The sequence below is a fragment of the Rhyacophila brunnea genome, unplaced genomic scaffold (assembly GCF_057557595.1).
Source record: "Rhyacophila brunnea isolate RB1 unplaced genomic scaffold, BYU_Rbru_1.0 scaffold_11, whole genome shotgun sequence".
NCBI classification, from domain to species: domain Eukaryota; kingdom Metazoa; phylum Arthropoda; class Insecta; order Trichoptera; family Rhyacophilidae; genus Rhyacophila; species Rhyacophila brunnea.
Window position 1 is genome coordinate 24,933,077 of NW_028232763.1, and position 16,403 is coordinate 24,949,479.

At 34.4% G+C, this 16,403-nt stretch overlaps 1 protein-coding gene across 1 annotated transcript in view; it reads left to right on the forward strand.

Moving 5' to 3' along the window:
* The first annotated feature begins 3,592 nt into the window (after positions 1-3,592).
* Reph (Regulator of eph expression) overlaps positions 3,593-16,403 on the forward strand; it is a 234,767-nt gene continuing 221,956 nt past the window's right edge. The window contains exons 1-2 of the mRNA XM_085960190.1: positions 3,593-3,922; positions 4,267-4,324. Of these exons, the coding sequence (XP_085816316.1) occupies positions 3,857-3,922; positions 4,267-4,324 (124 nt within the window). The 5' untranslated portion in view covers positions 3,593-3,856. The remainder of the gene's footprint in view (positions 3,923-4,266; positions 4,325-16,403) is intronic.

A 16,403-nucleotide genomic window follows, 5' to 3' on the forward strand; every position in this document is an offset into this window, starting at 1 on the left:
TTTTTTTTGTTATTCAGAAATCAGGTAGGTTCGGCATTGTAGTAACTACCTACCACAGTTTCCGCGAATTTGCAGCGCTGTGTGGTTTGATCCTAAATCGATAGTACCTATTGATGCGGCATAATTGTCAATGATTTGTAAATAATTAGTCAATTGATTGTAAAATATCAAACCTAAGTTAGTTAGATAAGCTAGTATGCACTTAGTTCGTTCAAGGAGGTAACCAACTCCAAGCAGGTGGGGTGGGGGCATCTTAAAATGCACTGTAGAATACAAAAACAATTTCAAATACCAAAAAACCAAACCTGAAATAAAAGCAGGTGACCGAAACTTTATACTTGTGGGGAGGGTTTTATGTTATTTCCACATTATTTAAATCCGGCGGGATGTAAGCAAATATAATTATATGATAAGTATCACTGTTTCCGAAAATAATTTGCTTGAATACAAGGTACTTATTTCACAATTTGGCGCACTCTTAGGCTAGGCCCACACTACGCGGAAATTCCGTCGCGGAAGATGCGCGACGGAACCCCAATACATTTTGTTACATAATAATTTGCCGTCTTCGGGCACGTTAAGCGGAAGATCGGTTGTCTTGATCTGGTTGATTTGCGTTCCGCGTAGTGTGGGCCTAGCCTTAATCTCGGCGCTCCGGGCATGTAAAAAAGAAATTCAAAATTTAAATATGTAGGTACCTCGCTTCTGAGTATCTTCTTTCTGAGGAATTTCTTAGAAGAACCCAATCCCTAATGGAACTGTCAAAAAATTCTCGATGTCCACCCGAATTCCGGAGTAGTGTAGGTCATAGCTGGGAGGGCTGACAGGGCTCTAGCCTGGGGGCCCGGGCTGTGGGGGGCCCGGCGTGTCGGGTTGACCAGATATGAGATAAACACACATCATAAATTAGCTTTAATAGTAAACTGTTCATGGCCATGAACATTTTCAATTATATAATTGTGCAATATATATTTTTTGGTTATTATGTGTCGATACTCGACAGCTCCATTATTAAAGTAGATGTATTAAAAATCGCCAATAATTCACTGTATGAGTACTCTTAATTTGAACTAAAACACAATTTGAAAAACGTTAATGTAGTGTTTCACACTGCTTTTAATCTTAGCGGTAGGTAGGGGGCCCGCCAAATATCCTAGCCTGAGGGCCCGTTTCAGAATGTGGGGACCATGGTGTAGGTACACCGAGTGCAATAGACAAAAGGCCGATAAACGAGAAATTAGGCTGTGAAGAAGAAAAAGAGCCTTCGGGACTAGTTTACATTCTCCTCATTGCCCCCCCGCCAATATTAAATCCTGGGTGCGCCACTGATATTCAGTGTTTGCGAACCTTTTTACGTACGCGTGCCAAAATTTCCCAAATAATATTTTTCGATTGTCTGACGTGACTTTGAAAAATGAAAAAATATATTTTTAGGAATTCTGTTTGTAACCAAGCAGATTTCAAGGCGAAAAAAAGTTTTCTAAAAAAATAATTTTTAAGAATTCTATTGTAAAATATCTTATAAAATACAATCTTGATATTCTATCTTTCATCGTATTTCTAGCCGAAGGCATATCTTTTATTCTTTGAATATTTTGTTCCTTGTTTTAAAATTGTCAAAGAGATCATGGAAGCATTTTAAACCACTCTTCTTTCATATTATATTCTCCATCACTGAACGGTTTTCCATTTTTAGAGATTATGTTTGAGGCAAAGTAACAAGCAGTTTTTGAATGACTGCCGAGAATTAATTTCATAATGTTTGTTGAAAGAATATGTTTATTTTTAATTGCCCGATCCTTAGGACAGGGCTATGCAATTGTATACACCCGATCCTCTTTTTGCAACGGCTTTTTTTACACGGCTTAAAAAAAGTAGCGATTACTTTTTATTTACACTGATTTTTTGGCTTTAACACGGTTTAAAAAAACTAAAAAGAATACAAATATGTATGTATGTACATATTTATCAAAAAATTGCGTTGCAGTGGACCGCACGCCACTGGTGCATACATATGTTGTTACTGGATGCCGGACTGGACGTCATTAAATATTTCCAGCGATGAGAGTGATTTTTCGCCAGCGAAAAATAGCTGTAAACGGGCACGTTTATTGTCAAGTAGCAACACCGAATGAATATATTTATCTGTGCTAAATTTAATTTAAATCGACAACTATATATTTTTATGTATACATATTTTTATATATAAATAAACTCGATTTATTTTTGAGTTCAAGAATTTTGTATTTTGAGTTGATTTTAAGTAATAGAACCTATCTACCATTTTTGTATGGGCACCTTATCTTCTTTTACACGGTTTTGTTTTCACGGTAGTCTTTGGAACGTATTCCCCGTGCAAAAAGAGGATCGGGTGTATTTACTTTACATTAAACGTAATGATTATTCTTTATTCTTGAAAAGGAATTGCCTGCTATTTTTTATACAATGCGATTTGTAATTTATGCGTGAATTTCATCGTTCGTAATAAGAAAAATCGAAGAAAATACGCATGGCTATGTCATTATTTTTTAATATTACATAGTAGGTCTCATATATTTATTTGTAAAACTATTTTTATAAAAAAAAACATTTTTTAAATATACTTAAATATAAAATAGTAATTTCTTTTCTCTTCGATATGAAACATTCGCGTGCCATGCAAAATCATTTCGCGTGGAACTTGTGGCACGCGTGCCATAGGTTCGCTATCCCTGGCCTATATTATTTTTAATCATATATTTTGTAAAAAAAATACGCCACATTAATTATTAATACTAGCGATTTTGCGAACACAAGAGGAGACCCATAGTTTGAGAAACACATATTAAAAGTTTAACTATTATTAGTGGCAACCACCTTCGTAAGTATTCATAGTTTTTAGTAATTAATATTATGGGAATATTAGGAATTATCAACCTATTATTCTGACAAAATCAACAGGAAAAACCTGAAGCCATTTCCGCCATGTAAAAAGCTCACGCAACGCACGTTGTAAGTGAAGTAGGTAGTGCCGTGCAAAATACCTAATATTGTTTCATTCTGTGAGATAACTTTGTATTACATAACTTCGGCAACGTGGATTAGTCCGTTCTTTTTCTAACGCTCATACATTGCCCGCACGCTTGCTAGGACGTACGTTAATTCACTTTCACGTGGAACACGTATTCGTATTGCACAAAAGCCCTAGGGTTTTCGCTAAGACGTACGTCTCAAAAAGTGAGCTCATCTTGAACAACGTGTAAGAAAGAAGAGGTAGCAGCTAATTCAATATATTTAGTACGACGATTTCAACCAATCACGTCGGGTCCTATGTGTATTCGGGTCCTTTGTCATCAATGGGTTATGGACTAGTCCAAGTACAATAATATATTTTCATATGAGTTTTTGAGATGCGTGACAACATTTCAATATGCCGGTTTTACTGTAAAAATTCTAAAAAAATAATTTAAAATCCATGTTTATCACAATTATGTTTTGCTGTTCGAGATAAGAAATGAAAATAGTAACAACAGCAGCCGAACACACCTTCATAGTAATAGTGGACTATTCCCACTTCAGCTGACTGTGTTGTACGCAAGGCTACTATTAATTTAGTAGTAGTCGGGTGTTCGTGGGAGTGGGTTGTACTCGTCGTTTCCTTGTTTGCTTGGTCTGAAATGTTATTTATTGTGTTTAATATGGCTTTTAAAACGATTCGGTAGTCATTTTATTTCTGAAGAATACACTTTTTCGTCGAATATTGTGCAATTTTCGATGAAAATTCGATTTTAATCGACCACTTTGACGTTTATGGTGGTAGCGTTGTGTGAAGTGTCATCGCTAGTCGGGAAGTGACAGCCGGTTTCAATCTCGAAATATGCTTAAATTTTTGACGCACAAACTTCGTACGCACTCCTTGAATGAAGAGAATATTCCCGAAAAGGTGTGTATTGAATTAATAAAGTTCTTGGGTTTATTTAGTGTCAGGTCAAATGTTTTATGAAGGTCACAGCGGTGTAGAAAATGGCTGCCTCTCAGCCCGAAGAGAACAAAGGATTCGGTTATTTACTGTTCGAATATTCAAGTTTCCTCGCGACCTGACGATACCAGAAGCCTCCGCTGACTATACTGATCTATTTTATGTATTCTCCAGTGATAATTTAGTAAGAAAACCTGCGTTAAAGGTGTAAATTTGACAGCCGAACGGCGTCAAATATGGCTGACTGCCGAGTGATTTCGAAGAGTTTTCTGTTTACCAATTTATTGATGTTTGATTACGGTTTACAGGTAGACGGCCACGACTCGGGGACAGAATCTGACGACGAAGTGGACCGCCCGGATTCAAGTAAGTCCAACCCGGAATTGTCCCGTTCTGCCCTCTAAATTTAGTATTGACTTTCACTCTCGCTTAGACTTTTCCTGGTCTATTTTCGTCTGTAGGTTTTCCAGCTATTTCCTTGAAAATCCAAAATTTTCTGAATGGACAGGTCGAAGAAATACACGCCCTCAATTAAGTCTTTCGTTATGTGACTAGACATACATTTCAAGTATTGTGACGTTTAAAAAAATAAATACTACACACCTTTTTTGTTTACGGTCCAAGTACAAGTGTACAATTAATAAATCCAGTGAGTGTACCTATATTCTATTTAATGTTATTACAATATTATTACATACTGGCTACGTTTTTAATTTGGGTCTTTCTACTAGTAAGTAAGTAACTTAATTCATTCATTACACATAGACGGATTATTCTTCATTTTACACGTTTACAGGAATTGATTTTTTGACTTTCCTGGTTTTCTTTGTCACTATAAACGTTTTGTGTTTCATATCAAATTCTGTTCTATTGATTTTTTAAACGAAAAAAAAACATTCTTTTAAATTAAATTTTGAGTACAGGACGTATGAACATAGAAAGGTACGTACATGTATACAATAACTATTCACAAATTTTTCAATTTTTTTTTTCAAAAGGTATAGTCTTAAAACAATTTTTCTTCCGTGGTACCTATTAATGTTTGTTTCGTCTTATGGCACCTAGGTACTCGTATGCAGGTAAGATTATAGTAATCGGACTATACTTTAATACATTAGTATTGTATGACATAAAACGAAACAGTAGTTTCGTCATATATAAACAAACAATCATGTAAATTTGTGACTATCAATAGAACTGTAAGTATTTTGGTATTTAGTTCTCGTGACTCGCTAAAAACTTTTGTTTACTTAACTTACTTCATTATTAATCCTGGCACTTGCATTATCTAATCACAATATTAAATTTTAGTTCACATTACTTTACGTACAATCTTATGTTTATTATGTCAAATAAATGTCACTAGAGTAGGTACATACTATGTCCACCAGTAGCGAAGGGTGGAGGTAGGCTGTTAAGATCCGCTACAAAAAGTGCACATTACACTTTGTTAGTCATACGTATTTGTTTTTATTGAACTAAGACTACAATTTACAGATGGTATTAGTTAGTTTTTAAAAATCAATTAAACCCTGCCTAAACCAAACCATAATAGTTTTGGTATATTTTGGGCGAAACGACAAAATTGTACACGCTTTTCCATTGATTCTTATTGTTTTCGTTTGATTAAGAATACATATTACACAATATTGTTGGTTCATTTTATTTAAATTCATTAAGCCCCGCCTAAACCAAACAATAATAGTTAAAGATATTATTCTATCTATAAAATATCCAGAGTTATTTATGATTTATTTGCATATTTTAGATATTTTATAGATAGACGAGTATTTTTTTACTATTATTTATTATGGATTAGTTTTCGCAGGGTTTAATTGAATTTTAAAAACTAACTAAAACCATCTGTAAAATTATAGTCTTATTTCAATGAAAACAAATACGTATGACTGAAAAAGTTTAGTGTCCACCATTTATAGCGGATCTTAACAGCCTACCTTCACCCTTCGCCATTGATGTCCACAGACTATTGATTTGCTTGCTTTGCGATCTGCTGGTTGAATGAGGCAAATTCATTTTTTATCAATCCCAATAATTTATCACAACAATTAGTATTACTGGTTGACTCATTTCTGGGATGTACATTATTATAATAGTTTTGTCGGATCAAGTTGAGTTTAGCAAGCACGCTTGCTTCATGCATAGAAATTTGTATTGCACAGGAAGCTACTAACTGTGAAAATAAAATTAGATTATGTTTTTAAGAGAAAATGAAAATTAGTAATGTGATGAACTGATGAGTGATTAACGAACGATTGCAGTATTTTAGTAAGTCACGTCTCGTAAGATGCAGATACACAATGCAATATAATAGACAAAAGAACGTTTGGTAGGTACCTACCTACCCTACTTGTAATAATTTATATTTTTAAAGATTATTTAGCAATTATATTATAGAACAATTACCATCAATAACTTCTGCCTTACAACTTTTCACGTATTTTTTATTTTAAAGAATTATTACCTTACTGTGGTGTGTGAAGCCGTAGGTGCAGGTTCGAAGCACATATTGTTTTTTCAAAGATATACCTAGTCCTAGATAGACCAAGATCCTAATCGATTAGGAATGGCTGACAATAATAGCTCGTAATTTGCTCTTCAAGACAGAGCATATTATGTTATTGTTATTATATATCCCGGATTTAGGAATGTGGAGGCCTGACGTACGATAAAAAGAACCATAAATAAAATCCTTTATCTAACTAATGTAATGAGTATTTTTTTTTAATTTGTTATACTTGGGTAATATTTGATCTTTTTTTTAATGCCGGGTCCACACTGGCAACATGTCGCGCGACAACCTCGTTAAATTTTACGATAAGTATGATAATTATTATCGTAAAATTTCTTAAGTAATTATGATGATTATCGTAAAATTTAACGAGGTTGTCGCGCGACATGTTGCCAGTGTGGACCCGGCATAAGAATTTGGTAGTTTTTAATTGTATCCCCGGTATAAACCACCGTTATTTATGTCCTGACAATAATTACCTATTTCACAATAATTATTTACTATTAACAGCAAAAATAGCTCTCCATCCAGCAGTGGATCGGGAATGGATGAGATGATATTGATGAAATTAATAATATGATGCAATCGATTCGTCGGAAGATTTAAAAGTGAGGTTTAACAGTTCAAACAATTACCAAATTCACTAAATATGCCAAACTTTTAAACGATGCGTTTTTTAAAATAAAGTATAAAATATTACCCAAACCATAACAAAATCGCTGCAACTAACATCCATAACATAACATTACCAACAAATATGTAGGTACACAAACAATTAAATTCTAATATTATTATGTGTCGGTGCCTTCCCCAAATATATATTTTTGGGTAAAGAATCTGATCTATGGTTTTTATTTTATTTTTTATCGTGGGGGGCTTCAAAATCAGATAGTTTGTCGGACCTCCACGTCCGTAGACACGCCACTGCAGATCGTGTTAGACCAGTGGTCTTCAAACTTTGTCGACTCATGGATTTCTTAGATTTACAAGTTTTCTTAGGGAACCCCATTCCATCATTACTTAGAAAAATATATCTTAAAATAATAATAAAACTAATAAATAATTAATAATAAATAGATAAGTAATAATAAAATAAATAATAATATCTACATTTTTTACACACTTTGGTCTAGGTCTATTTGTCGATTTTTTTTGACTCGCGGAACCCACAGAGAGGTGCCGCGGAACACAGTTTGAAGACCACTGGGTTGGACTAATAAACAGTGACGTTTCTAGTTAAAGTGCCGCCCTTAAGTAGACTTAGAATGCCGTCTCCTTCCATTTTTAAATTTTTGATTATTTTATCAACTAACATGCCGATACTTTCCAATGAAACGACCGCAACGTCTGCTTCATGGAAAACCGTCATTCCTCTCAAAGATTGTGGTATTTGTACTCGTTCCTTCATTCGCCGCCCTTTAATAAAATGTGCCGCACATATGCAACGCATGACCTCCCTACACATACGGAACGTCATTGCTAATAGATAATTAATTAACTACGTAATACATTAACGGAACAACATCACCAAATTAAGATGGTGGGTATTAAATTGAATACCTAATAGCGATACATAATAATTTAAATGCACTCTGGAGCTGCCAGTTTTGAATGTGCTCGTTATAGTATAAAATATACTAGGCACGGATGGGTACTGTGCCTTTTCTTAACCCTTATAGTTTCTGCACAGCGCGGTGTAATCTTAAAACCGGTTTTGTAGAACAGGATAGGCAGGGTCGGCAAATGAATTCGTGCACCATCCCTTTTCTCGATGAATGAACCTGCAAGTTGACTGTTGAGTTGTCTTCGTAGGCCTAGTAGGTATTTGAGGAATCCAGTCCCACGTAGAAAACGCCGGTAGCTACGTCTATCAATAATAATATTACAATATGTAGTTATTAATAGTGCTGTTTATTTTAATCCGATTTCCGACTTCCCATTATGATTCTGATAAGATTCCAATTAGTGTGATTAGATACTTAACCTTTTACGTCATAATATACTATGATCACTGTTTTCCAATAATCTGGCGCAAAATTTAAAATTGCATATTCGTGAAGTATGCATAAATATAAAACAAATATTTGCAGGTCCAATGATTGAGAAACGTCAATATAATTGGATGTAATACACGACTTTAAAAAAAAGTACTTATGCGTCAATTACATTGAGCTACTTTACAAGCTGTTTGTTGGCGAATTTAAAAGCGGGCGATTCAGCTACTGCGATTGTGATGATGACACACAAAACTTTCCATTCGCTGAGAAGCCAACAAGCTAGCGACTATTTTGACAGAACGTAGTTTCTTTTTTACCGGGAGGTCGCTACTACGCTCTACTGCGGAGACGCAGTAGGCCCACACACCGGCGTGTAGCGTGTAAAGTTGACCGGCTTTCAACTTTTCTCAGTAGATTGACTTTACAGGCAGATTGTAAATTCGCCAACAAGCAGCTCTTAAAGTAGATCAATGTCATTGACGCTTTATGTTTTATTTTGGATAATGTAATTATTATATTGGATTCTACTAGGTCCTATTAGAATCCTTCAGGATAGACTTTCTAGCCTGTAGGGTGGTAAGAGTTAACTGCGTGCGTAATGAAAAGGAGATACGTCTGACATCACTACTTTTAGACAACGAGAAGATTGAGTTTGTATTGGTTTCTGTGTAAAATGTACCAACGGTGTTGATTCGACTCGTCTCTTCTCTGCTTCACACATATCGATGAGTCGATCGCAAAATAGTGTTTTGAGATATTTCGATTATCACACATTAGGGTTAGGCCACACGACGCTGCAATTTGCAGCAAATGGACAAATTGACGCAAATTTAGTGATGGATCTTGCCTGATTCTAGTCGCTATCAGTTGGAGACAGGCAAGATTCACCACAGTTTGCAACGCCGTGTTGCTTGGCAACATCTATCAGCAAAATTGCTCACCTATAATCGTTGATATACGGAAATATCTCAAAAGTAGAAATAATGGTTTCTGACAGAATTTCTCAATACCTAAATTAAATATACTTAGCTCATATTTAGATGATATTCAAATGTTTATTTATTTAAAAACGCATTTTATTCAAATGTATCACTTTAGCTTTGAGGTAGGTATCATATTTAAGTAACTAATTGTTCATATTTCCATCCCTTCTCTCGCACTGTATACAATTATTGGTACTGTTCGGTTATACCGGAGCCAGCGGAAAACGCATTTTGAAAATAGTCGATAAACTGGATTATTTGTTAGTTTGGGTTAGTTTAGGTTCGGTTAGGTTGGGTTAGGTTAGGTTAGGTTAGGTTAGGTTAGGTTTGGTTAGGTTAACCTAACAAATAATCCAGTTTATCGGCTATTTTCAAAATGCGTTTTCCGCTGGCTCCGGTATAACCGAACAGTACCCAATTATTATTATAAGTCGTAATATTTTGGGCGATATAAAAATATGATTTCAACATTCCTCATAGGCATTTTAAAGCCTTCGAGAAATAATTTAGTAACTGAAGAATACAATCCGAATAACACGGTTTAAACGTTTTAGTATTCATTTTATCGAAATCATGGCGTAGGTACAGATGCAAAGTAACACACTTATTGCATTGGCACTAGATTTCATTGGCTTTAACAATCAGGAAATATTACACACCACGACTATTTGCGGATCTTGGCCCCCTTCAGAAACCTACTCCATCCCGGATGATCCAGTGCTGCCGTTTTCCAATCCATAGGTACTTAGTTTTGGTCGAGTATCCCCAAAATCCCCGTGTTTGCTGTCCGTTTCCATCTGTTAAATTGAAATCATAGGGATTGGCTCATTAAATCGTTAGTGTTTTAAAACAGTCTTATCAGTTAACTGTTATTATTTTTATTGTTAATACTACAAAGGTGTGTAATTAAAAGTCTTATCGCTCATTTATAGTGGCATAAACCTGTAAGAGTATTTTTGATATTATCTCTTGGGGGACCTTTTACACTCAAACTTTATTTGGATGCGTAGAAATGTACAAATATTTGAATAGATACGCGTCCATACCTACGTCGTTACAGGGTAACCGTTATACATTGAAATAATATTCCATTGTATTATTATGGCTATCTTCAAATTTAATATTCCGATAGATGGTATCAAATAGTAAGTATGTACTTCCATACAAACTACGACTGTATTTTCATTTACACTACAGAAGATAATAATACTTCTGCTGCGTGTGCTTTTTTTTAGAGTGTAAGTGCATACATACATAGATAATTATATCTAGAATTCTTCTCTAGTGATTCCTAACCTTTTTTGTTTGGAGGAAACCTTGAACTAATTAATTCGCAAGATCTTTTGGAACCTTTATCTGGCTGAAAATTATTTGGTTCGACTGGGGTAAAAACATTTCCATGTTATGTCTGGTTTATTGGTAACAAACAATAATATTGTTTAATGGTATTTTTCGTAATGAATTTACTTAATAGATACCTTATTGAGGAGTTGAGGATTAAATGGATCCATGTACATAGATGATCGAGTTTTCCTCGCAGTTTTCCTCAGAGCAATTTTATATGGTATGTTTATAACTTTTCATAAATGTTTCGTCCGCTTCAATGGGCATTATCAACTGATACAAAATATTCAATATTACAGCTATTTATTTATACTAATTTTATGGCAAATCTTTCTATTGAAGATATTGACAATAATTAATTAATTAAAAAATCAAAGAAATTCTCATTTCAAAAGAATATCAATTAAATTTTCCTAGCTTTTCAGAAAACATAATATGTACCCAGGGAACTCAGAAATAATGGGAACTAAAATACATAACGGGTAAGGCGATAGCAGGTAACCGACTCGAGTAAGGAAGAATCCGGGTTAAACTTACACACGTGTCAATAATACGTTTTACGTCGAATACTGAAAACTGCTCTCGGTTTATGCATTTACGCTCATTAAATGTTGGTGTATTACACACACCATTGCACGTGCATCATTTTCGTAGGACACTCACACATTAAAAATCCTGCTTCACCATGCGGCGTATTGAATATGGCCTATCGGTATTCTATTTATTATCTGTTCTGTGTGTGTACCTATAATCGATTGAACTAAGTGGAATACGTACCTACTATAATAATATTATTGTGTATTGGTTTGTTGATGTTGATATATTATCACAAATACTATTAATGACAAAAATATTGGGAATTTCATGTTATGTCTATTATAACAAACATTCGCCTAAAATAAATAATCGTATAAAGAACTATTTTAACTCACAAGTGAATTACTAAAGTGTTTTTTGAAACAGCCTATTTAAGTTATTTTTTTTATCTATATTTTATACACATTGCATCATTATTTTCACCAAGAATCCTACTAAAATATAATGTACCTATACATTTATAAATACAAATAATAAATAATTTAAATATATTGTTTCAAAAAACTCCCTTCTAAAATATTTAAATTGTGAGTTAGAACAGTTCTGCAATCAGCTGACGAAAGAGCCGCAAGTGACAATCTACATTCTACATATTTACTGAAGTAAAATTTAAAAAAAAAATTGTATTCGTGTATATCTATTGTATATACCTACCTACATAAGTATCTATTACCTACGTACAAAAAAAATGTAAGTTCGCTACGGAACACATTTTACTGACGCACTTTTAGAACAATGGCATTCTAACAGTCTTACCCCGTATTTCAAACATTTTCCATAAAAACACCGGAATACGCGTGAGCCCCGAAAATGAACGCCACTTTTCACAATAAGCAGGAGTGTGTGACAGGCGTTTGTGGAACTTCAAAAAAACACAAATGTTTAATAATGTGTTCCCCTTTCATTATTTTAATCGGCATAAGTAAATTTAAACTGTTGCATAAGGATAGATTTTGATACTTTAACTTCGTGCAATTATTTGCAATAGCAATGTTTGCTGTTGTAATTCTAAACTTCGCGTATTAATAATTTGAAGATTGCAGGATGCATACATTATTTTGTAGGTAGGCAAGTAGAAGTAGGCACGTGACAGAGAGCACGCGCGAGATTACGCAGCCTAGTTCGAGTCGGAGAGAATGGTCATGGGCAGTTTGTACCTACCCATCCTCCTCCTACATACAAAAATGCACATCAACTTCGGTAATCGTCGCGTGAGATTAAATTCGTTACTCCTGTAAAATGTCCCCACGCGATTGTAGGTATATCTCTAATTTGTGACTGCTCAGACGAGACGCGAAATTGAATCTTCTACTACCTATATAATTATAATACGTGGGAAATCGAGTCATAATTATTATTCACCACACTAGTTAAATTTTCTATACTTACCTACATTGTCAGCGACTGTCACGGCGTGTTAGCACATTCCTTGTAAAAATAGTATCATATTTCGCATTAGAAAAATATTATATTATTATGTATTAATTTATTTTATCAGTTGTGTTACTGATGTTAAGGCATTTCCTAGTTTGTAACGTATTTTTAGCTGATTTTTGGTGGACTTTATTGTATAAGAAACGATCTAAAAAAAATATTATTTGACCTCATCATTGTACACAGGGAACTCAGAAATTATGGGAAGTGAAATACCTAACGGGTAAGGAGTAGCAGGTAACCGATCTCGAGTAAGGAAGAACCGGGATACACTTAAACACGTGTCAAGAATACGTTATACGTCGAATACTGACAACTGCTCTCGGTTTATGCATTGACGCTCATTTAATATTGGTGTATTAACACACTATTACTCGTGCATAATGGGTGTTTCATTTTCGTGTGACACTCACACATTCAAAACCCTGCATCAAAATGTAGCTTATTGAATATAGCCTATCGGATTATCTGTTCTGTGATTGTACATACAGAAAGAATATTATAGGAAGGTACTGATATCCTCTCCCTTCGTTCTACCAGCCAATGGCCGGTCCAGTCGTGGATTATTTTTTTGAGTAGTCTATTATATTAATATATAAAGCTTAGCTCACAGCAATACACTACAGAAATCTGTAAGGTACCGGCGCCTTTGATAGCACAATAACTCATACAAACGACATGGTGTGATAGGGAAAACGGGACCACACATTATTAGGTACTATGTATATGAAAATTATTTTCATGCAATAAAACAATGGTATCTACCTATATGAGGATATCGAAAATGAAAAAAAGTATATGGCTTCGCTTTCATTTGATATAAATATTCTTAAACATACGTAATCAGATGTTTAGTCTTACAGGCCCGTTCTAGAAACTCAATAATTTTACAGATTAATTGTAATTTAAAAAATATCCCAGAAACCCGGAATCAAGTCGTCGGTCGCTTTGAAAAAAGAAAATAAACCCACGTAGGTACCTACATTGAATCTGCATCTTTCTAGCGCGATCTCTGTTTGCAAGCATTTAGATCACGAAGATAATGTAGATTATTTTAGTTTTATTTTATCACCAGACTTCGCCACCGTTTTTCATGCATTGCGAGAGAATTATTATCGAATAATCCAATGGAAAGGTGTCACTGGGTTACTCGCACTGTGCTCATATTAATAGACACATAAAATAGATCATTATACCCCGTTTACACGTGCATGGATTTACTGCTGACAGTACGTATTATCACGGCCACAACAAGAACATGTACGTGTAAACGTCTATTATCCTACAGTTACAAGATTGCATGCATGAATCAAAAAACTTCTGAATTTTCATGCGACAGTTGGGATCTTTTCGATCTGCGCTTGAACAGTAGAACGATTCTGGCGAACCTGCCGACAATAAAACAAACTACACCGTGGCCGATTTTTACGACCTGTCAAATAGTACCATAAAATGACAACATCACGTCTCGCTTACTCTTGAAGAATGCGATTGGAGAGACAGTCAGCACTTGCGTGTAAACAGTTGAATGCTGTATTTCGAAAACGTTACAAGTGTTTTAGTCAACATAGTGAAAACAATCCTATATAAAAATAAATAGTGAAAAGTTTTTATGTAAAATATATATTTTATAGTAAGTGTTAACAGTAGTTGTCTTCAAAAGACTACACAAAAGAATATCTTACATTTGTGTATTTAGGTAATATGAAGATTTTTGCAACTTATGTCACTCTTTTTTTAAATGTGACATGAACGTTTTCGAAATACAGCAGTCAGTTCTTGTCACGATAGTTTAAAATACGCACTATTGCTACCAGTAAATCCATGCACATGTGCAGGCGAAATTAGTTTCATAGTATACCTGTACCTAGTAGTGGTATCCACAGGGAACTCAGAAATAAATTTTCTTTTCTGTGGGTACCCACTATTGCATAATATAATATATACCTACTATTTTGGCGTATTTTTAGCGATTCATTATGCTTTCATTTCCTCATGGCATCAATTATATTAATTTATTATTGGTATGAAGATAAATATTACATCCACCTACCTCTGTTTGGATAGTCTAGTGAAAAATATTAGAAATCTTTTTGTTCTAAGTGTAGTCGTTTGTACCGTTTCGAATGGCCGAAATTCTGATATTAGCAATGTGGGCGGATGAGATTATAAGACGACTTGATTAATTATTGCCTATTTTTGTCTATGGAGGGACAAGTTTTTTGTCGCTGCGTACGGACGCGGAGCAGCGTTTGAGTTTTTTTTCCATTGCTTTGTTTGGATAACATAAAGAATAACACAGCGACACAGTTCACGGATTATGTGTCGCAGAACTTCGGAGATGAAATAGCTTTTGTGTAAGTACCTACCCGACGTAGATAGATCATTATTTTTTGCCTCTTCTTCATAGGCTATTCTTGAAAATAATAATATAATGCCTATAATGTATTGTAGCAATCGTACTTAATTAATTGCCATAATATACGGGAGAAGAATAAACAATTAGTGTATTGTGGTACCTACTCATATTAATTATATAATTGCCGTATTTTTAATTCGATTAGAACGATTTTTAGGTTAGTTTTGTTTATAATAATTATGCAATTTTGTATTAAGTAGATAAGTATGCAAGACTAACGATTATTATCAGGCCCGCCTTAACCGGTTAAGTGCCCAGAGCGTCTTTGGACGCCTTAATTACACCGATTCTTATGTTAATTACTATCAATTAACTAATTGCGGCATAGAAAGGATTAAGGGACTCGGGTCACTAATAGGGTGTTCATCCAAAATTTTCGAATGCGATTTTACGCCAGATATATAATACGCCCGTATAATTGCGTTCATCCAAATTTAGTACATAAGCATCTCGCCGAACCCGAACACCTAATGCCCCTCTACCATAAGTTTAGCGAACCGATTGCTAAATTCGGCAGAGTCCATTTTTGACAGATCGCAACTGACAGCCCGCGTTTGTTGATAATTGTCATAGGTACTTGTTTTCTTCCGTATTTCATTATGATTCAGTGTATTATTTTGATTATTGTCTAATGGTACTATCTATTTTACAATTGATTCTATAATTGGTGCTTCATTTTATTCAATCATGAATGCTTTATTTATAGGTACTAAACTTTGCTTTCGTAGATAAAGCTAATCTACAATGCCGCAAATTTCGTAAAAGCGGCGACGCTTTCAAATTTAAGAGTCTCGTTAGTAAATACACATCAGACGCAGATTTATGAAATCAAATAAATACAAGTAATATAATATTTTGAACAACTCAATTCACATGATTATGCTGGAATCGATTTATGCATAATAATTATATGGTAGGTAGGTATACTATCACGATAACCATTTACTTTCATTTGTTTATATTGTAATGATTATTTATTCAATAACGTTTATTCGGCATTCGGATTATCCGGCCATAATGTAGTATTAATCGAAAAATAAAAGAAATAATATGAAAGTAAATGTAATAGCGAGTTAAAAATATATGGACCACTAGGGATATCTAGCGGCAAAATGTGAAAAATTTACATTTATTTGACAGT